Source organism: Photinus pyralis, unplaced genomic scaffold (genome assembly GCF_008802855.1).
Source record: "Photinus pyralis isolate 1611_PpyrPB1 unplaced genomic scaffold, Ppyr1.3 Ppyr1.4_LG4, whole genome shotgun sequence".
In the NCBI taxonomy this organism is placed as follows: Eukaryota; Metazoa; Arthropoda; class Insecta; order Coleoptera; family Lampyridae; genus Photinus; species Photinus pyralis.
Genome location: NW_022170511.1, coordinates 19756172 through 19780127, shown reverse-complemented (window position 1 = coordinate 19780127; position 23956 = coordinate 19756172). Strand labels below are relative to the sequence as shown.

General features: G+C 35.1%; 1 protein-coding gene across 3 annotated transcripts in view; it reads left to right on the top strand.

The window, feature by feature from the left end:
* LOC116168786 (leucine-rich repeat-containing G-protein coupled receptor 4-like) overlaps window positions 1-23611 on the top strand; it is a 125502-nt gene extending 101891 nt beyond the window's left edge. For all 3 annotated transcript variants that reach the window (XR_004144838.1, XR_004144839.1, XM_031484768.1), the window contains exon 3: window positions 23357-23611. Coding sequence is in view for 1 of the 3 variants with exons in the window: in XM_031484768.1 (XP_031340628.1) it covers window positions 23357-23432 (76 nt within the window). In the remaining 2 variants the exon portion in view is untranslated. The remainder of the gene's footprint in view (window positions 1-23356) is intronic.
* Window positions 23612-23956: the final 345 nt, after the last annotated feature.

Genomic DNA, 23956 nt, shown 5'->3' with positions numbered 1-23956 from the left:
GGTGGAGCACACTTAACAATAATTTTAGAAGGTCCGTAAAGATGGAGTAAATAACATATATAGAATATTCAATTTCTGCGCACAATAATTTTGTCCCATTTTTGCCGTATCATAGAAATTTTTGGTTTTGTGTTATCGAACTTAATTAATTTTACACTTATATTTCGTATTCTAAAATTTTGTGAGTGCTTAATTAGATTTTTTACCGCATTTTTGGAAAAAAACTAGTTGGCTGTTCGGTCGGTTGGTCGGCTGCAAAGTTTTTTTAAATATAACTCTTGAAGCAATCATCGTAAGATGCGTGGGGTTGAAGCATTAGTTTTGTGTCACAATTCTTTGCATTTAGATTATATTTATACAAATGAGTTCGCTAATATAAAACCTCGGTTCGTCGAGTATACTTTCCAACTTGATTGTAATTGGACTCCCGCTTCACGAGTAAAAACACATGGTGTAAAATGATTAATCTTGTTCGAATTCGGGTTCATGCATGGAGATATAGAATGGGATCGAGTTAATAGAACAGCATCAATTAAATTTGTTCCCACTTAAAAATGATGTATTTCCGAAGATTTCTCAGAGGAAATTATTTTTAAAAATTGTTCAAGAACATCTCAGCGATTTTTACAGATCCTTCAAACAATTATTTAGATGTTCTTTGGAAGAGTTTTAGACTTTATTAAGAGATTGTTACAAAGATTCTCTTAAGAGTCCCCATAAATTCTTTTCCATTCGACAAGAGCTAAGTAAAACAGTGTTCAGGAAAGCATAATATATTTGTAATAATGTGTTTAAATGAAGATAAACTGTATAAATAAGCTGTTGTCTATAATTTGCATAATTTAATGTATGTATACTTTGGTAACTATTACATGCAAATTATAGAAAATACGTTGACAATACTTCTTCCGATATAGTTTATTTAATTTCAGATTTTTTAGATCTATTCAAGCGATTCAATGTTTTGAAAGAGTTCTTCCAACTAACGATCCTGCAGTAATTTCGCAAATTTTTTAGCTCTCATCAGAGCCTATTTACAGTAGCCCAGGCATTTTAGGTTTTGACCCTACGAAAAATAACGTAAATCTGAAAGTTGGCACAGTTGTTCTATTTGATGCTCTGAATAACATATAAAAAGTCCCAAGAGTTCCCATGTCGGCTTCCTTGAAGTTCGGGCTTTCGAAAGTCCGAACTCTTGAAATCTGCACGACGTCACTATAATTATAGCCTAGCGGACAAACGGAACAAGTCCCAGAGTCGCGGGAGGGCTTAAATTAAAGGTTAGTAACCAGGCTATCTTTTGATATTTTTTGCAAGTGCCAGTGACAACTTCCGGCCAGACAGGAAGTGGGAAAAGACCGCGAAACTTGACGAAAAAATCGGTTTTTGTTTTTTGTTTGGACATAGGTGCGATTTAGCGTCCGATATCGGAAAAATGACCAAAACAAATGTTGTAGAGCGTAGTTTTAACTTTAAAACCGTACCCTTTGCGTTGAAATCCGACCAATAGGAGGGGAGCTACAAACCGTTAAGTGCGATCCCACGCGCCGCTCGCCGTTGCGTGACTTGCCTGAGAGGTGCACCAGATCGACCAGATACGGTTGGCTTAATAGCGGCGCATCTCCGACTTATTTGTATTTCGACTGTGAGCGTTTTAGACTTTTGGAAAGTGTTTAGCGCGTAAATTTTGAGGGAAACTGTACAGTATTTTTTTCTAAACAAAACAATCCATATTAAAAATTGTTGAGTAAACTTCGTCGTAAAACAAAGACAGGTTCGCTGTTTTAATTCGACGTTCCTTCTCCATCGGATTCTTCGTCTTCGGACTGGGGTTCGGGAACATTATTACAGCTCCTGCCTCTACAATGGGCGCATGTAGGTTGGCAGAGCCGCACGAACAGCGGTTAAAACAACCTTGCTGACAAGCGCAAGAAATCAAATGTAGATGTTCGTCTGGTGCTGGTGGCAAACTTGTCGGATTTGGAACAAGTGTGGGACCCATTTTTTTTAGCCCCGTTGGCAAAAGACTGTTCGATAGCCATTCTTGAACCTAAAATAAGGAAAATAGGAAATAGAATTAACTAAATCATTCTAAAAACTACTGTACAATCAGATTCCATATAAACCTCTCGCCAGGAAAGATTGCCGGTCACAGAAGACCTGATCTCGGTCTACAACCTGTCTTTTTCTAAAGATATGAGCGACTTCCAGGATAGGATCGTGCCAATCTTGAACGAAAAGTCTTTTCGTTCAACATTGGCACGATCCTATTCCGGAAGTCGCTCGCATCTTAAAAAAAACATATATTGTAATTTGACACAAGGTGCGCTGTGACCGGCAATCTTTCCTGGCGAGAGTTATACCGTCTTCTTTACTGCCGTAGAGATGAACAATACATTTTTCACCAGCTGATACGATGGATTCTTTTGATGTGCGCGGTTTGTTGAACGTGAACGCAAGATTTTGTAGGTGTGGGTTTTCTAAAAGCTTCCATGCCTTCTTTTTTCCTTGGTTGTACAGCGCCGATGTAGTATCGCAGCCCGTTATCGCATGAAGGAATAGGCGCGAAGAAAGACTGCCTACTATTCCTTCATGCGATAAAGGGCTGCGATACTACATCGGCGCTGTACAACCAAGGAAAAAAGAAGGCATGGAAGCTTTTAGAAAACCCACACCTACAAAATCTTGCATTCATGTTCAACAAACCGGGCACACCAAAAGAATCCATCGTATCAGCTGGTGAAAAATGTATTGTCCATCTCTACGGCAGTAAAGAAGACAATCAAAGCCTGGACGATCTCCAAATTCACGTCTATGCTCGCGCAGTAGCAAAGCAAAGCAAAGCTACGTTTGATCTAGCTACATTGCCGCCAACAACCGCCGCTGCCGAGCAGCACAGTTTGCGGACGTACTTGCAAGTGAGATATGGAATCTGATTGTACAGTAGTTTTTAGAAAGATTTAGTTAATTCTATTTCTTATTTTCCTTGCTTTAGGTTCACGAATGGCCATCGAACAGTCTCTTGCCAACGGATTGGGGCTGGAAAAAAATGGGGCCCACACTTGTTCCAAATCCGACAAGTCTGCCACCAGCACCAGACGAACATCTACATCTGATTTCTTGCGCTTGCCAGCAAGGTTGTTTTAACCGCTGTTCGTGCCGCTCTGCCAACCTACACTGCACTATAATGTGCGCGCATTGTAGAGGCAGGAGCTGTAATAATGTTATAATGTTATATATAATAATGTTCCCGAACCCCCTTTGTTTTACGACGAAGTTTACTCAAAAATTTTTTATTTGGATTGTTTTGTTTAGAAAAAAATACAGTACAGTTTCCCTCCCGCGACTCTGGGACTTGTTCCGTTCGTCCGCTAGGCTATAATTATAGTGGCGTCGTGCAGATTTCAAGAGTTCGGACTTTCGAAAGCCCGAACTTCAAGGAAGCCGACATGGGAACTCTTGGGACTTTTTATATGTTGTTCAGGGCATCAAATAGAACAACTGTGCCAACTTTCAGATTTACGTTATTTTTCGTAGGGTTGACCCCATTTCTGATCTAAAATGCCTGGGCTACAGTTACTTTAGAGATTCTTAAATTCTTCAGAAATGATTTAGAGTTTCTGACTGGAGGATTTTTTGAAATTAGTTTGTGGGTTTTCAGGAATGCTGCAAAAGAGATCCATGGGTCAATTTTGATCCATTCTGGCGGAAGATGGCAGCTTGGTCAACTAAAATCCCTCCTACATAAAAATACATATATGCAAACGTAAAAAAATGGGTTCCCAAAAATTCAAAAAATCTTTGTTTGTTCTTTTTCAGAACTCGAAATGTTTCTTAAATGTATATGTATGGGCTATGTATACAGGGTGGCAATTTGAAAACTTATCACCTCCCATGTCTTAGTAAATAAACGAGATATTTTTAAAAAAATCAAAATCCGTTTCGGTAATTCAGAGGGGGAATCACAATGACATAGTTGGCGACGCACCCCCCCCCCCAACCCCTGTGCCCCAGCCTTCCCCAACTTTTAAATCTTAAATAGTGACCCACATGTGTGATACGTCGTTGGGAAGCTCTGAAAAAATGCTTTCCAACCATATCAAATTACATTTAGGTTAGTAATTATCGTGCAAATCAAAAAATAAACTAATGATACATTTTCTAAAGTTGGCTTCTACTTCAATAAATGTTCAAAATGGTTTCCGTTGTTGATAAGACAGTATTCTCAAACTCTTGTCGAACCTTTTCAAATGTTGGTTTTGCAATATTTCGACATTCTTGAATTATTCTCTGTCTTAGTTCGCCTATGTTCGCCAATTGCGTTTTAAAAACGACAGATTTCAAATGTATCATATTAGTTTATTTTTTTATTTGCACGATAATTACTAACTAACCTAAATTTAATGCTATTTGGTGTGGTTGGAAAGCATTTTTTCAGAGCTTTCCAACGACGTATCACACATGGGGGGTCACAATTTAAGATTTAAAAGTTGTGGTGGCTGGGGCGCAGGGGGTTGGAGGGGTGCGTCGCCAACTATGTCATTGTGATTCCCCCTCCGGATTACCGAAACAGATTTTGATTTTTTGAAATATCTCGTTTATTTACTCAGAAATGGGGGGGGGGGGGGTAAGTTTTCAAATTGCCACCCTGTATTTAAAAAACCATGTCAACCAGGCAACCAACACATAATAAAAGATTTCTCGAAGGTCTGCAAAATAAAAATGAGTGATTCGAAACGCACTTGGCCGAACGCTTGTGCAATTAATTTTGCTCTTATTTTAAAACGGCAAGCGCAAAAATTGGAGAAGGGTTTTAAAGGGGTTTCGGGAACGTTACGGATTTAATATTTAAGTGTCAAATTTTTGCAGGGAGAAAAAATTTTAAAAGCAACTCTCGTGGTTACCTATAGCCATATATTCCAGGCATTGGCACGGTTTTTTTAAGTATACACAACCCATATGTATACATTCCCTGTATATTTATCATACATTTTTTGTAACTTTTGATAGATTGCCAGATGATCTTACCAAAAGTTCCCTGGAGACTCTTCAGAAATTCTAAAAGAGGTAGAGGTCTTTATAAAATGTTTCCTGAAAGATTATTTAAAGAAACCTGGGATTTTTCCAGAAATTCTTGAACGATTCCTCCACTGTTCTTCAGAGGTTTGTGGAAGATGGTTCACAGATCCTTTAAATATTGTTTAAGCTGTTAAAGGTTTTCCACAGGATGTTTACATATTTTCTTGAATGATTTTTATGGATTTTCCGGATGGCATTTTCCGATATTCTTCAAGGAATGTGTAAATAATCTTCGAAAGTGATTTAGAGACTCTTTGAATATTTCTAAATAAACATATTTAGTGAATTTTCAAATATTTTTTTAACTTTCTCTAAATCGATTATTATTAATACATAGAAATTATTCAGAAACTGCCCAAAGGATCTTTAAATTCGGCAGGGATTCCCTAGACGTCCTTCAAATTTCTTCACAGATGATGTCGATGGGTTTTTGGCAAACATCGTAAGCGACAAATTTGTCGAAAATCGGATTTTTAGTGCAAGCAGTTGCTTACGATAATTGGAACTTTATTCAAATAGATGTTTCCCTGTTATTTTATTGTAAGTATGTTATTTCGGTTTACTTTTTATCATAAGCCACATTCTTAGACGACATTGTTATAACTTTGCCCATTTTAATCGTAAGCGACAACGTAATGCTGACAAAAAATCGTAACTGTTGTCGCTTACGTTAAATTCTTCGTCGCTTACGATAATATAATGAGACCATTTTTACCGTTGATGTCGAAAAATTTGCCTATTGGGCGTTTATATTAAAAGATTTTATTCGATTGCATATCGTGTCCAAATTAACAGCGGTACTAAGTAGTGTTAAATATTAGTTAAGTTAGTGAAACGATTTATTTATGTACTTAAAGTGCTGGTACATAGGTAAGTTTCCATTTAAATTCATGTTTTGGTCATTGAGATAATGCTCTTGGTCTTTTTCCCAACGATCTTGGTGCATAAATAACGATTTTGACTTATTTTGATCAAAATCCATGTAGCCTCAAAAAAATAATTTAACTTCTTTGAATCACACACATGCGGTTATCAAATGTACACGTGATGTACTCTTTCAGTATCAAGATAATGCGTTTGAAACCTTTTAAATCTCTAAATTCATGTATAAAGTATAATTTTGGTTATATTTTGCTCTAAAACTTTCGACCTATACCACAAAGAAAAGTTATATTGAATTGTTACACATCTAAGCGTCATAGGGAATAATGTACCGAAAGTCCGAACTCTATAATTACACAGCTATATTAGTGAACCGAAATTCACCTAAAAATTTAATTTCGATTAATTAATTTTGCCGCTTAAGATGATCTGTCAGTAATATTTTTTTGGATTTTTGTCGTATACGATAAAACTACTTCTGGTTTTATTTTAAGTTGAAAACTTGAGGTAATGTATTGCAGGAGTTCTGCAGACTAGAATTTGCAGAATCTCTCATGAACCAATAAGAATCCTGTTTATAATATTTTTTAGAAATTTTGAGAGATATCTAAATCCCGCAGCGAATTTTTAAATAGCATTTGAGAAATCCATAACAACCTCTCCGAACAAATTTGATTTGCTTAATTTCTCTAGTTAGGTGTGAGAATATGTATTGCTGTGTATTTTCGGGCGCATAAAAATACATGCTGTGGGCGCCAAAAACCATTGCTGTGTACAATGGCATGAGTTCATTACACCACTCAAATAACACTTACCTAGCTACCTACCTAGCTAGAAGAATTGAATCTCAGGATGCAGCTAGGTTCCGAAACGTTGGAAAATCTCAACACTGTGTTATTTAAATCTTTAAGTTCCTAAAACCCGTAATTCAAATGAAACAACACTATTAAATTTTTACTTATACTGGAAACGACCATTGGTTAAACCGAAACAAGAGAAATTTTCATTTAATAACAAAAATGAACGTTATCTGGATTTTCTTTAGTTTTACTGGAATTCAAATTGACACATAATTTTCGGATTACATACAAAATAAATCTTCAGTATCACACACACACATTATAGTAACATAATGCCATACAAAAATAAAACAAACATTTTTACAAAACAAACAAATAATCTGAAGGCTAACAGCGCGTTATTGAAACATTTTACCCCGTTACAAACGGTCGAATGCAGAAAAAATAGGTCTCACTACTCGGCACTTGTGGATAAATACTTACATGAAGTAGGTACTAACAAAATGAATGCAAACGCATCTCTGGAAGATTCTTCGTTACTTCTGCATTGGCTCCTTGAATGTTTAGCAAAATTATTAACGTCAATCACTTTATTTCCGTATACCTAAATCCAAACATCAGTTGACCTATCTTTAGATAAATTTATCGTCTTTTCCAATCGAAAGAATGTTTTTTTATCCAAAAGATCAACTTCTAATGTTGCAATTCAATTTCATTACGGAATTTTCCCAAATAGACTTTTTTCGCAATGAGAAACTTTACCAAAAATTTGCTTACTAAGCAAATATCCGATACATTGGCAGATACTCCTCGACCCTTATCTTGGAAACTATGTTTACCTTTCAGATATGCGAAAGATTTGAAGTGCGTGTTGACTTTCAATCAATACGCATGCAAATTGCTGTACGTTGGGATTTGTTCATCTCTCGTTCGACGCAAAAAATATGTTTCCAATTTTGAAATTCAATTCCCAATAATATGCTGTGTTAGATATCTATTGAAGATGTTTAGATGGAGTTTACAAGTATAAAATAAAATGAAGTGGGCTTAGAAGGAAATAAAAAAAATCATATCTTGATCTCACTTTCCTATTCTTATATCCTTTCTCCTTTCCTTCCACTACAACTAATGCCTTTCAGGATCATTTACCAATTTTGATACCAGTTACAACGTATATTGAAAACAGGGAAATTTGAGATCGCCGAAAACGCATTTCCTTTACGGAAGTATTTGCTTTTTGTACTCTTTTGCAAATCGCGTAATGATTGTGGGGTAATTGCGTCGTACCACGCGAAACCGTCTACAGCTTTAACTGACACTTATCCAGTTATCGCGAAAATAGAGTAACGAGTAGTGTGCATGCAACATAACGAGATTAAACAGGAATACTAAACTTTGCATAAAATCGACTGGCTTAAAACTTAATGTATTCAACTTTATCGTAGCAGAGCGTTTAGCTAACTGAAGTAAGTTTACAGTGTAATTGCGACACGAAACTAGCGAAATAGACAATTCATCCCTCTCTGTAAGGCGAGTTTATAATAAAAGCCGGTGGCTTTCAAGCAGACAAAATGAAAGAGCAAGTTGAAAACTCGAAAAAAGTATGTAAGTACACAGTTCACGCTATATGAGACACAGTAATGAAACACAATATCAATTTATTTAGGCGATCAGCTATCTGCTGCCTAATCACAACGCTGTAATATACGAAATGGGAATTAGATTACCTTCATTAGTGATTCTGCTGGTTTTCTACCAATTGTAGGTTCTTCTTTGGGTTTCAGAGCTCATCATTAGCTTTTAGCCTGTGTTATAAAGCTGTCAGTGCTCATTGTTGTTGAAGAATTGCTATGGATATGGATGAGGGATTGGATATGGGGTAAAATTTCAAAGGTATTTTCAAGGCAACCCTTGTCACAAAATTTTGGAGAAACCAAGAAAAGTTTATACACAAAACTAGTTTTTTGTAACAAGCAAACATTATAATATCTAATAAGTTTCTTATGCTGCTAAAAAAGTGTACTCTTTAGCACTATATTGCTATGTGCATTGGCCCGACCAAAAAGGAGCACTTTATACACACAAAAATGAATGCAATACCCTACGTTGGGTGAGCAAATAAAAAATGCCGTGACCATATACAACACTTCTCAAACATAACTAGCTCCTTTAATTTCTCTCAGTACACATGCGTGCTCCGGCACAACGAAATAATCAATTCGGACTTTAAATTCCTGTTTCCAAGCAAACAATGGTCTCGATTAAACTCTTTAAATTCCAAAATGGTCATTTACCAAATTTTGAAAGCAGTTGAAATTATCTTTAAGCGCGGATAAACAAAATTAAAAATAATTGAACATGAGACTTCTCTCTTCGTCGTGAAAGGGTTCGAATAAACACACGACTTGCATGATATTACAATAATATGTTGTGAATGCAATAAGTTGTGGGTTGCGAACACTCCAATCGTGCTGTTCATGACTGAGCGTTTTTTTCGGTTTATGCGATAATTTTTTAAAGAACAGTGCTTGAGTTGTTAGAAGATAGATTACAGATGAGAATCTTTAGTTCGAGGTATTTCGATTGGACACTGGTTAAGTTCCAGGATACCTGTGATTGCATTAGTTTAAGTTTTCGGCGGGGTCGATATCGTCGAACTGGGTGGAGTTGGAGGAATCCTCCACAATCCTGCGGCATTTTGGTCGTCAGCGTCGAGAAACTGGTTTTTTGTTTCTGTTTTTTTTTTGCGTTCGCGTTCACTGTTGACTGATTTTCTCTGATAATAGCTTGGTGGTCATCTGCGCTAACATTTCCTTTGGAGTTTCATTTTCGGAAAGTTTACTTTTTTTTATATTCTAGTTCTTTTTTCTTTTGAACCAAGCTTTTGGCAGTGGAAATAGTTGATAATAATAATAATAATAATAATGTTTATTTTACTGCAACAACGTTGCCGCACAAGATGTACAACAATAGTAGGCAGTAATTGTCATGCATAAAAACAATAATACACACCAAAGTACATAATAAAAACCATGATGTGTATTGGGTTGACCTATATAACTCAATGCTCAAAATATTCTTTTAGGTTGTAAAAATTTTGGTTTAGTAAGTATGTTTTGAGTTCTTTTTTGAACTTGCGAATGTCGTTTAGAGTTTGTATGTAATTTGGGAGGACATTGAAAATCTTACAGCTTAAATAGTTTAAGTTATTTTGAAAAAGTGCTGTTCTATGCCGACCAGGATTTAGTACTAACTTGTTACGTGTATTATAGGCATGTGTTAATTTAATAAACTGTTTTTTATTTTTGAAGGCGTATAAACATGTTTCCAGGATGTAAAGGTCAATGACTGTCAAGATTTTTAATTTTTTGAAGTAAGTTTTACACGACGTTGTTAATGTAAGTTGACACATTATTCTTACTGCACGTTTTTGTAATTTAAGGATTCGTTCCACATGCGCACTGGCACCCCAGATACCAATGTTGTAGCTTATGATAGCGTGAAAGTTTGCGTGGTATAAAGTTAAAAGCGTATTTTGATTGCACAAACGTTTAAAAAAGTGTAACGCGTAACAGCATTTCCGAAGCTTAGTGCACAGGTTGTCTATATGTTCTGACCATGATAGATCTCTTGTTATTGTTACTCCTAGCATCTTTGTAGAGGTGGAGCATGGAATACCGAGGGCATTTTCGATTTTGCAGGTATTGCGCTTACTTCTAAAGTGTATTACTGAAGTTTTCTCAGTATTTATAATTAAGTTGTTATTTTTACCCCATTGATTTAATTTGTCAAATATTAATTGAGCTTTCAATAGAAGATCGTTAGTAGTGTTTGATTTTATTAGAATATTGGTGTCGTCAGCATAACAGGTTATAAACACACTATTGTCAGTTGAATGTAACAAGTAAGGTGCTAAGTCATTAGCGAAAATGATAAACAACGTGGGCCCAAGAATAGATCCTTGAGGGATTCCAGTTGACATGAACGATCGGCTACTGCAGTGACCCTGTGGTAATTTAACAAACTGGGATCTATTCGATAGATAAGACTCAAATAGTCTTAGTGGTGTGCCGCGTATGCCGTAACGGTTCATTTTGTTCAACAGAAACTCATGACATGACTAACAGTGTCGAAAGCAGATGAAAAGTCAACAAATAATCCGAGTGTTAATATGCGCTTATCCAAAGAGCTGACGATTTCGGATACGAACTCATTTAAAGCTGTACAAGTGGATTTGGATCCATGCTGAGATTTGTTCAAAATATTGTATTTTAGTAAGTAAACCATAAGTTGCTTATTGATAACATTTTCTAATACTTTTGAAAAACATGACAGGATGCTGATAGGCCTATAGTTTGTAACATCACGAGGGTCACCTTTTTTGAAAAGCGGATTAACAATAGCAGTTTTCAAGGAGTCTGGATAGATTCCAGTTTGCAGGGTTAAGTTAATGATATGGCAAAGTGGTTTGGCAATAAAATTCTTCGCTAATTTTAATATTTTCGAGCTAATTTGGTCAAATCCACATGAAGATGATGAGTTCAAGGAGTTTATAATAGATTCCACATCACTAGCGATTATTGGAGAAAAGAACATTGACTGTGCAACATGGGAAACAGCAGAAAGATTCAAGGGCGTTTGAAGATTTGACGAGCTTGAATTTGAAAACCTTGAAAAATGTAAATTTAATAAAGTGGCTGCTTCCGAATCGGAGACCTCTATTCCATTTTTTAGTAACTTTATATATGTATTTTTATTAGATTTCTTAATGGAATTTATAATATTCCAAGTTGTTTTCATTTTGTTCGAAGAATTTGTTAACATATTATCATAATATAGTTTTTTGGATACTACTAATTGCTGTTGATAGTGAATGTGAAGGTTTCGATATACTGTACTAAGTACTGGAAAACTTTTAGACATTATTCTGTAATCAATTACCCTATTTTTCAGATCTACAAGTTGTCTTGTAATCCAGGGTTGTTTATTGGGTCTTTTACCGTTTTTAGCAATTCTAAGGGTTTTGAACGGAAAGCATAGTTCAAAATAATATCTGAAAATTTCGAAAAAATAGTTAAAAGCTTCATTAGAATTTGTACATTGATAAACCTGATCCCAATTTTCTTGCACCAGATAGGATAAGAAATTGTTGAAACTTTGTCCTGAGAATAGTCTTCTTTTTCTATAGTCTGGGGTTATGTTTTCATTACAATTATTAAGGGTGTATATCGTCAGTGTTTGGCCATGATGATCAGACAGCGCCATATCTTGATTTTGAATATCAAATTTAAACACCTTAGAAACTAGAAAATTATCTAAACAGCTACGTGAATTCTTATGTATACGGGTTGGTTCATTTATTAATATTTTTAGTTCAAACGACGATACGATGTCGGTAAAGATCGCCGTAGTAAGGGATGTATTGTCTAAAAAATTTATGTTAAAGTCGCCGCAAATCACCATGTTTTTATTTAGCCCCATAATTTCAACTAACAGATTCTCCAAAATATCGAGAAAGAGATTAATATTACCACTCGGGGGTCTATATATGACCAGCAATACCATATTTAAAAGGGGTATGTTTGTACCACAAAATTCAACATGACTTTCACATGGTTGTGTTTGGACATTTAATGTAGTGGTTTCAATCATTGACGCATTCCTTTTAAATATGGCAGTGCCTCCATGACCCTTTGCGGTACGGCAGAAGTAGGAAACTAAAGAATAGTCGGAAATCCCCAATGTTAAAAGCTTATCTACGGGTTGCCAGTGCTCACTAAATAGCAAAAAATCAAAAAGATATTTACAAGTGACAACTTCTACATCAAGAACTTTGTTTGAGAGACATTGAATATTCTGATGAAAAAATGATAATTTACGTTTACATTGATTCTCATTTCTGTCATTGTCGTTTACTTTTTTGCTATTTCGTATTGAGGATCGCCTAAAAAATTATTTTCTATTGAATGAGTAATATAAATTAAATTTGAATTTTTGCTGTTGATATTAAATCCGTGACCAGCTTGAACAGCATTGGAAATATATTTTACTAGTGAAGATTTGTTACCGTTGCTTAGATGATAACCTCCATAATTACTTCTCCAAATCTTTATTAGCCGGTTTATGTCAATATTGCTGACGTGTTTATACTCGCCTGCGGAAAAATGTAATTGATTAATCTTTTGAGCATTATAATTATATATGGCATTCCCTTTATGATAAGGTACGTTCACAGTAAAGCAGTTTGTTTTATAGAGACTCTTAAAAGTATTATACAAACAAGTATTCGATATTTCTATTCCTTTGGAAGCGTTGTTTGAACCTGCAATAATTACCACATAGTCATTATGGTCATAATCTTGGGTTAAACTTCTTATATCAGTAACTACTTGTTCAAACGTGGCATTTGGTTTAAACAGGCATAGAATAGAATACTTCGCTGCGGGGAGAGCATCTTGAAGTTTAGCCGCAATGTTTCTTCCCTGGCTGTCAGCGAGAATAAGGATTTTTGATTTCTTTTTTGAAGAAATGGAAGTAGGCGGTGTCATTTCATTCATCGTTCCTAGCTTAAGAGTAGCATTAGAACAAACGGAAATAGACGGTCTCATTGCGGTGTTTGCCTCAGCAAGTTCCTCAAACAGAGATTTATCCTTTACCTCACTCAATGGTTCAACTCCTTTTTGGAGATCGTCAACAGTAGACTCGTGAGAATGCACAAACTCCGGCGAATGTTTATCACCACCTTTGCATTTTCGGTTTTTTGAAACTTGAACAGCTACGTCATGAGTCATTGTAACTGTTTGTGTATAATTCGAAACAGTCGCGAATGTATTTTGGGTGGCGGCGTCCTTATTAACATTAGTAGTTTGAGTGGACCTAGTGATGACCTTCGACTTATGGTTTGACTTTACGGTTTCTAATTCTAGTTTATCCCGAAGTTCAGAGTTTTCTCTATATAAATTTTTGATGTCCATTTTTAGGTTGTAAACAAGAAGTGACAGTTTTGAGTTTTCTTCAGAGAGTGAACTTTCCATCGTGGTATTATCTTCAATTTGTTTTTTAAGAAAGTGGTTATGTTTTTTGAGTGATATAATTTCAACCTGAAGTTCATTAATTACAGCAGCGGGATCCATGATTTGAAATTATTGGATTTATTAAATAAATGTACTTTAATCTCGCGATAACCTTGGAAAATACCTCTAGGTAAGATATTCAACTTCAACTTACATTGTCCGTTCTATGCAATAGTCCAGTTATAACGAAATTTTGCACCTTTATACCTCAAACGAAACAGTTTTTCAGACCGTTTGTTACACGTCTCGATAGAGAAAGCTAAGCTTCACAACACAGTGACTCAGAAAAGAAAAGAAAAACACTGTAACAATGCAATATTCGTCAGAATTGTATGACACCTATACACACACCGTCACACGCCTATATCTCAATATATATTTTCATATATTTGATGCTCTTCATTTAATTCCGTTTCCTTCTTCGATTTGTTTTTCATTCTGAAGTTCATCTTAAATGAGTCTTTGTTGTTGCTGAACTTGATCGTTTGGGCACTTTTTTGCTGGGTGGTCGGTGTTTTTGCAAAGCTTCCGTAGATATGAATATTCTAAATTCTTTTCCACCGTAGTTGCAGCGACGGTTTTGCGTCGCTGGATTTGATACACTTTCTAGGTAATTTTAGTGCCATACCAGTTTTATCGACAATCGTGTTTATAACGACCGTTTGGGGTATAATCCGACAAACGTTCCTTATGGTTAGCTGCTTTAGTGGGTTAAAGAGGTATCAATCTTCCAAGATTTGATTTTTTATTTGGATTTTGCCTTGATTTTCTATGAATTCATTTCGCATAGCTGCTGTACCAAAAGTTTGCTTAAACTCGAAAGCTTCTTTATGATTAATGATAAAATTGTGCGAAACGCAGTGTGCTAAAGAATAATTATTTAATACACTAAATAAATTGTCTTCACATTCTTGCACGTTATTATTAATCACTAAATTGGGTTTATTAAAATATTAATATTTTAATTCTGCTTGATCTAAAGTTGTAGAAGAGTCTACACGATTGACAAATCTTTTCCCTTGAGATAAAATATCTCCTATTGCAAACCGCCTGGCATCTGTAGTTATTTTGAACGGATTTGAATAATCGGGTATTGGAGTATCGGAGCGCTAATTAATTTGGTTTTTAAATGATCAAACGAATGCTGGTACAAATCGGTCCAAACAAATGTATCTTTCTTTAATACATTGGCAATTTTTGAATAATTTTTAATAAATGTACGACAATATCCTGTTAATTCTAAAAATGCTTTAATATGCTTTGATGTTTTTAGTACGAGATAAGCTCTCACCGTTTCTATTTTCTTTTCATCCGACTTTAGCCCTTCAGTAGTAGTGGTATGCAAAAATTCACATTTGTTGGGTTCTAATTTTAAATCACACTTGCGCAATCTATCAAAAATGTCTACTATCTTTTTTCCGTGCTGTTTTAAATCATGAGTTTAAATTACAACCTAAATACGCCAAACATTTAATTCGCTGTTATTCACTAAGCGCAGTGTTGAACCAAATGAAGTGCTTTTTAAACCGAAAGCCATTCTAACGAAATAAACATGAGCAAGGGGTGACCCCGGAATCGTTAGGTTTTACATTATAGCTTTTATTAAAACAATTTGAAACTGAATGACTTGATTTCTTACAGATAAAACAATTTCTTTGAACTGTTGATTTAAGTTCAAATAATTTGGGGAATCGCGATTACTAAACAGCTCTCTTCCTTCGATAGTTGGTAAACAAGGCTGATATGAGCACACTTTGATGGTTTACATAATCGTCCTTTAAAAAACTTCTATTTAGAAAATGTCTGTATTTAGTAAAATAATCGTATAAACTCCCGACTTACTTTTAAACTGATGAAAATGATGTAAAATTTTAGGTAAAATCCGAATCCTTCCTTGCTAATTTTGGGTGGTCCACATCTCGTTTCTCAGTAACAATAGCAATTCGGCAAGACAACACATAGTCGGCATTCAATGATATGCTGTAAGGTTTCCAATGTGCATTTGGCTCCGAACAGAACGCAATACCTATAATAAGTTTAATCCATTTAAGTGAAAGTTTTAAACACGTCCTTATGGTACATTTAACATTTAACTCTTACGCCAGACCCTCCGATAAACGTTCATTTCTCCGAAATCTAACCCTAAAATATACCGTTCATTACTCTTCAACATGACCTTCCACCATTAGCGACAGAGAACCCTAATAAATTTATACACATCGCCGGCAACATCCATATGAAGGTAGAAATAGTATTTCCTACGAACGTATGCGTCCGCAAGTCAAACAGTTTGAAAATGAAAAAAATTTTCCCCGTAATTTATGCCTTTACGTGGTTAGGGTTGCAATCATTTCGCCCCACTTAAAACCTGCCGAAAATTGCTCGTGCAATTTATGTAGCTTGTGCAAGTAAAAACTATGTAAGTTTCCCGAGTTGAGTACATTAAAACTAGTTCAGAACATCTATAAAAATGAGCAAATGACTCATTTAACATACCTTTGAAACTCGCATTATTCCAGTCGTAAAAATGGAATGCGGTCTTCCGTTTGTAGGATTGCTTTTTGTGCCAAAAACATAAAATGCAAATTTTGAGAGTAACTAGTGGTGCACTGAATGGCGTATCTGCAGAAGTTAACATAATCCGTTATTTTTCGAAATAGAGCTTTGGAAATTTACATATAGGCCTATATAAAACAGTTTAGGTAGGTACTTTTGGTTTTCTGCGTTCTGTATTTTTTGGGGGTTTTGAATGGGAATTTGAAGTTTGCTAACAAATATTCGTGAGGCAACATTAATATTCACCACCGGAAAAAAATCGCCTCTGCAATACTCGTCCTCGCCGAAGTATCTATATTATTTATAACTTTTTAATATGTTACTTGTTTTTCTTTGATTACTTTTCCAACGCAAATTCCATGCAATTTGTAATTTTAAACTTGGCAAGTCATATTCGACATAAACGGTGCTTGATATTGCAATAATAGCGACCAATTTCCACACTTGATATAATTTCAGAGTTGCAATCCTGAAAAACTTGAGCTGGATAAAAAATTTAAAGGAATACTATTTTCAGTTTTTTGGAGAAAAACATCGATGAAAATCAAGATGAAAATATCGTGATTAATTACTTTAAAATAGGTAACATTTATCTGCTAGCTACGGGAAAATGAAACAAGGAAAACTAACCCTTTTTATACTCAACGGAATAAAAATATGTGGCGCTTATCTTGAAACTAAACGATACGCTAAAATTAAAAAAAAATTAAACCAAAGTGACACGAAGCCAAAACGAAAATATCTCCAAACCGTGCCCGTAAACCTTATATAAACTTCACAAAATTCGAAAAGGGAACATAGGAATCTCCGGCCGGCCGGCGTACTTGGGTGATACGTCCAAAAATTATAACTTCTTTATTTAATTTATCGGCTTCTGATCATAATAAAAAACTGGGGCCAATCTTAAAATGCAAGTTAATTAAACGCGCTTCATTGGAGACTACACACAATCTAATCAGACGAGATTTGATGCAATACATCTGAATAGCTATTTGGGCTCACCGACCGGGCTGAAATATTCTAATTCGTTAGCCCTGTAATGCCCATTGGTACATGGGGTTTCGGGTAAATCGCAAAAGGTCAAAAGTCATTTATAGTGACGAATGGGGGGTGAGGTCTCCTTTATTTCTTGTTAGTCCTAAAAAATTGACATTGATTGTGATCCATTTTCTCCTATGTGGTATCATGCAATATTTTCACTCAACGGTGGTATATTATTCAATTTCTCCATCACAATAATTTAGTTAAATGCATTTAAGTAAATTATTGTGGCGATAAGATTGGGAGTCTTATTTTGTAAAAGTTCAAGTTAGTCCTAAAGTTCTACCTAAGATTTCGGTATTTTGTATTTTTGTGTGGATCGTAATGGGCAATGTAAGAGTAATGTCATTAACTTTGTGTAAATCTACATTTATAAAAAGTCATTGAAACATTCATTCGATACTTTTGGACCGTAAATCGCTTTCGAGCATACCTAGTTCTCATATCATTTGAAACTATTAATCTTACCAGTACATATATTACTGTGTGTGTAATGGAGAGCGGTCAACTGCACTATACCGCAAAACACCTGTCCACCTAGCTCAAGCAAATCAAAATTGAAACTTTGTGAATTTGTTTGTTTAATTTCTCCTCGCATACTTCCAGAATCTACTACAAAGAAATTCACACTATTGAATTAAATTAATGATTTGGAGACTCGGTGGCCTCTATCCGGATCGAACAATGGTTCGAATAAACATAAAATTAATTAATTGACAATATCAAACATTTATTCCGAGACACATTAAATGAAAATTTAAACAAAATTCCTGTAAGAACGAGAAGCTTATAAAACAAGCGTTCACAAATAAATCTGCTCGTGAATGGTTTGCGCTAAACGGATGCGCTTATCAAATACGCACAAAAACGCTCATTGACAGCTTCAGGAAACTTCACTTTTCTTTATAGTCGAGTCCGTGAAGCCTAAAAATCGATCAAAACTTCTAAATTCTTAGCAAGAGCTCGATTTTGATAAATATTTTTTTTAATGTGATAATGTGCTTTTGAATACTTTACTTCTCAATCAGGGAAGCGAATCCACGTTCATAACTACCCGAAGTCAGACTGTGACTGATCTCAGTCTGGCATCGAGTATCTCTGACTACAAACGAACTGGCAAGTCACTCCAAAAGCTACTATGTCAGATCTTATACTAATTTGAATTAACTAAAGGAGCTAACGCAACCTAAAGGTAACGGATGTTCCCCTTCACAAACAGTGATGTTGAGGGGTCGGACGACTCTAGTCAGGGATGTAGTACAAAGGGCCCGAATTTGTGGCCTAGGCACGTGTTCGTCCACCCTCCTATCGTAATCAAGAAATCAGAATTTAATACTCATTCAAAATCAGAATCATCCCATTGTCAGGAAATAATTTGTTATATTGTTTAAACTATAATATCAACATTTACCTACGGAAAAAAATGTTTTTAAATGTTTTCGCGATAGTTATGAATATGTCAATTGCTTTTATTGAACGTTTAGTATCTGTCGCATTTTTTCCATTTGTATAAAGGTTATTAAATTCTAATCAGATTACGAAGTCATGGCATAAGGAGTGACATTGGACATTCGATAGAAAAGTATTGTTTGAACGCGACGTAGATACATATTTCACGAAAATTCATTTAATAGTTACAATCAGGGTTACAATACATAATTTGTCTCGAATCGTGATTTGTGCAATAATTCATTAAACTTCACCCTTGGTCTCGACAATAATCAATCAACAACAATTCCTCACGTTTATCCTAATTGTTTTATCCGTTCTTATACCACCTTCAAAAAAGAAATTCCAACGTTCCAACGCATTTTGGGGTAAGTGGATTGATTATTTTTTATACTTCATGCTTAGAAATTAGAAACCTACTTAACGTGAAAGATTACAATCCATTCAAAGATTAAACAGTATCAACAGTACCTCAAGTGAGCGAAAAAGGGGCTTCGCCGCGCCGCGCCCTTTCGCGAGTAAATGCGCTACGGCCTTTAGGTACGTTGTGTGCTGGATATTGCTATTATTGTTTAAACAATATAAATAATTATTAACAGCAACTGCGGGAGAGATTGTTGATACTAAATTTTTAATAAAAACAATTGACAGTATCGTAAATATCGTGAAAAAAATGTTAAAACTAATTTTTCCCGTAGTATAGTAACGTTTCTGATTGTGAATAGTGCTAAAAAAGTTAAATTCTTCGTTAACTCGACTATTAATAAACTAGACCCAATTACTGAGAACTAGCTTGATAAACAAGATGAAAAAGATTTTCGGCTGCTACTCGGACGGTGGAAACTTTCACTCAGCAGACAACTGCTTGGTTGTAACCCACTCATACTAACGTTTTCTGAATACAGACAAACAGTTATTAAAGACTTTCCACGAACTCTTTACAACTTCACTGGACGATACCTTAGATCTTTTATTAAGACGGCTTCACACTTTATTTCGAAACTAACGAACTGCGTCTTACACAAAACAACTAAGATCAAACTGCTCTACTTAGCATACAAAAATGTACGTTTACCGTTGCGAACTAACAACCGCCGTCATCTCCTTACGGTGTCTCCCGTATTTAAGGGAACATCACTTCCATCAGAATAAACTGACAAAACAAATTTCCAAAAATTTTTATTTAAATTCATCAGCAAAATTTCAAGCGTCAACTTCTTATGCATCCATTCTTCTATTGCCGCATCCATATCGTATTATTATGCATATTGAATCATATCGCCTTTCGATTACTAATTAGGCAGTTAGTAGTAGTGGCTTTACTTTTCACTTCACCTTAATTAACTTAATTAATTAGTTTAAAATTTAAAAAAAGACCATGGCATTTACGTACCTATTTTAGATTTTTTTATGCTTATGAGTGACTTCCGAATATATTGGAGGCATTCCTTTAGCCTTACAGCTAAAATTTCTGTTGTTTTTGCGCTACATTATTAGAGCAAAGCCCTACCAGAACCCTTTGAACGACAGTAGACGGAATTTAAGTAATAAGTTTATTTTGTAGCTGAATTTGACAGGATAACGATGTCTTTATAAGTTATAATCGATCACCTACTTTAAATTTGATGATGTGTTGATAAATATTATTATCATTCTCCTACCATGAAGTGTCTTTAAACTTTTAAATTAATCCTTCTTGACAAGCGAAGGAGAGTGTAATTTATCAAACGCAAAAATTTTTACTTTATTGTTCCATTGTTAATGGAAAATTCATTAAAAGTAAATTTAATTTGGTCAATGTTAGCACAGCTAAATGGTTTTGGATGCCGCCAAATTGTGACTATCACAATTTAGGCGTTCTTTGACTTTTATCGTAATTAATTTTAAATGAAGGTTCTTTATCGGCTTATACTCCACAAAATAATCTTTAAGAAGTTTGCGAAGGCATCCACGATCTGGATTAAAGTTGCATGTGATCATGAAAATTGATGCGTGAAGGGTGCGGAAGAGCCTTTTACTTTCGTTTTGTTAGCGCTATAATAGGTACACGCATAGAAAATTTGTAGCTTTTTCACCCTTTTAAGTATCAAGAGAGACGAATTCGCTCAATAAATTGTTCATCTCGGCACGTTTCCTTTCTTTTCCGTGGCTCGTTATATATGAGCATGCACGTGCAATACACATGATTCCGAATTATATTCTTTTAACACTGAATTATACAAGAGAAACAATTGGGAAGGAAATACTGGACTTTCGATACAACTAGATTTGTGAAAAAAACGTTAACTATGGCGAGATTTGTAATGCAATTTTAGCACGCAACTCCTCCATAGTTAACTGCTGCATTTGATACGAAAGTACGCATAAATATGTAAGGGACGTTTAAATTAGTATTCGTAATGCAATGCCGATAGATTAATCCGCTAATACACAAATCCCAAATTGCGTGTTAAACATAAATTAAAGAATACCGTCGAAACGGACAGAAGCCGCTTATTTATCGGATGACACTTTATTAGACAAATATCGCCAACAGTCCTATTCTATTCCCGTATAATCCACCATTCGTTCCAATATAACCATCTAGACACGCTTAATAAATATTGACAAAGAACTTTGTTCTGTAAATAAATAACCGATAACGGCTGTAGTGTTCCATGCAAAGCGAAATAAAGGAACGTATCTTTAGTAACTGTCGGTTCCTATTTATGATATGTTAAAAGTAATACTCGCCGAGATATTTATTCGCAACTTCAGACTTTGAAATAATGGAAAGCGCATTATTTCTAAATATACGACTCACAGGTAGGAATAATCGTAAAATAACTTTATGTCGGACATGTTTATTGTTCATGTGGGGAAAATGGGCAATAAGTTACCGTTTCATTTTGATGTGGTTTTTTTTTTAATTTATGGTCGGATTAGTTAATTAAGATTTTAGAGCTGCATTCAATGCCATAAATTCTTCAAGAAAAATTACAAATTGTTTGTGAACTTTCCTCTTTTGATGCTATTTCTGTATCCGTCGAGTTATTTGGCTTCATTTTGTAGACCTATATTTCGATTTTTGTACGATATCATCAGCTTCTATAAAGGTTTCCCACATGACAGTCACGGTGTCAAAATTTTCTCGAGAGAGCATCTACACCTTTCATGCAGGCTGTATTTTGCACGGTCTTACGGTTTCCTATGCATTGTAGAATAATAAAAGATCGCGAACTACTGAAATGGAGTTTTCCTTGTAAAATTCTTTTGTGAAAATCCAGAAAGATACCGGCGACTAGCCCCATAACAAGAAAATTTCACTATATCTTACTTACTGAAACCTTCTGTTGTGATTTAGTGGAAAAGTAGCTTCAAAATTGCCACGATCTTTGTCGGAAAGTCCACGCACAATCGGTCGCTTTAAAAGTAAACAGCAAAATTTTAAAAAAAACCTAAACCTCTCCCATACTTCTGATCTATAATTTTTTTAACCTGCTCCTTTTGCATTTTTAACAGTTAAAATGTTCACAAAATGATCTTAAATATTGGATATTGCAGTATTTCCACTTTCTCGGCCCAATTGCAAAAACGACGGTTTTGTATAAACTTACACGAACTAATAAAACTCAATCGAATATCGCAGAACTAACAGCTCCATGAAATATCAAGGGAAATGCGTGAAGTAGGTATAGCATAAACAACATTGTGTAAGTTAAGTGTAATTTACAATCAACTTCACGAACGTTTTCTCACGTTTTTCCATATCTACGATTTTCTGCACTATTAAAAATGTAGTTAGGCTTTTATTTTTAGTAATGTACTTATGTCCAGCAAAAAAAATGTTACACATTGGTTATAGCCGGCGTTCTGTTAAAATGTATTGAACCAGTGATATACACATATTGCGTTTTAAATTTCCATCACAATTATTGAAATTATAATTTGTAAACAGGACATAATGGAAAATCACGTTTTCGTGTATGTGACACTGCACGACACTTTAATTGCTCGGGACTGAAATGGCATGTTTATGGAAATTACTGACGCCTGACCAAATCCAATTCAACGCTAATATTTAATCAGATCAGATCAAAGCGCAAATTACATATTTATGGCAAAAAAAGCAAAGCGGAAATAAAATAAATTGGGATCACTCCAATATGCTGCTGATGACAATAACAAGATGTTTACTCTATCCTTTAGTATTATACAAATAACTGCTATTTGGTTGTTATTAGCCTAATGGGCGAAGCATTTCAACATTCTACTTTACCATTCACATTAATTCGAATTCTGTACGTCATTTTTAGATGTACTTCCGCCTGCTTTCTTTTCATCGCGTTCGACCATTTTTTTGTAAACCACCCACCCACCTTATGATTTAGCGGGCACGTGCTACATAAATCACTTTAATCGCCCAAAAAATAAACAGGTTACAACGAATTTGATTTGCACGCGCCCATAGAAATTAACGAAGGCATTTTGTTACAGAATCCTCACCGACAATAAACTGGATTCCGTTCATCCGAAAGCTCTCTCCGGGAATCTGCAATTAAAACGATTGTAAGTAGAAGCGTGTCGAACTAATTATTTTTTAGAGATCCCAATTTAATTAAGGTCAAGTTTTATTGCACAAGCTAATACGTCATAGCGTATAGGGAAGGAAGTTTTGCAACTTGTACGTGTTTTACGCGGCTTTGGCTTAAAGCCATTTCATTTATCTCAAGTTGGAAAGCTACTGTTATTTATTAGGGATAGACTGTTTAAAGCAGATGTATGATTTATTAGTTCAATGAATGCAGACAGCGTAATGCATTTGTCTTAAGTAGTTCAATTTAACGCATTGTTTGCAAACATCAATTATTGTTGTTGAAAGTAATATGTACATACATTTTCGCTAAGAGCACATTATTTGTACTTGCTTCTGCTATTGTGGGAGGAAGAAGCGTCAGAGGCAGCATGATGGACTTTGAATTCCGGTTTCGGAAGTCCCACAATATTACGGAAGTTCTGTCAAGCCACAAGCTATATAACATAAAACAAGGAATATCTCAAGATCATGCGTGAATGACAAGGCTCATTTCTATATAG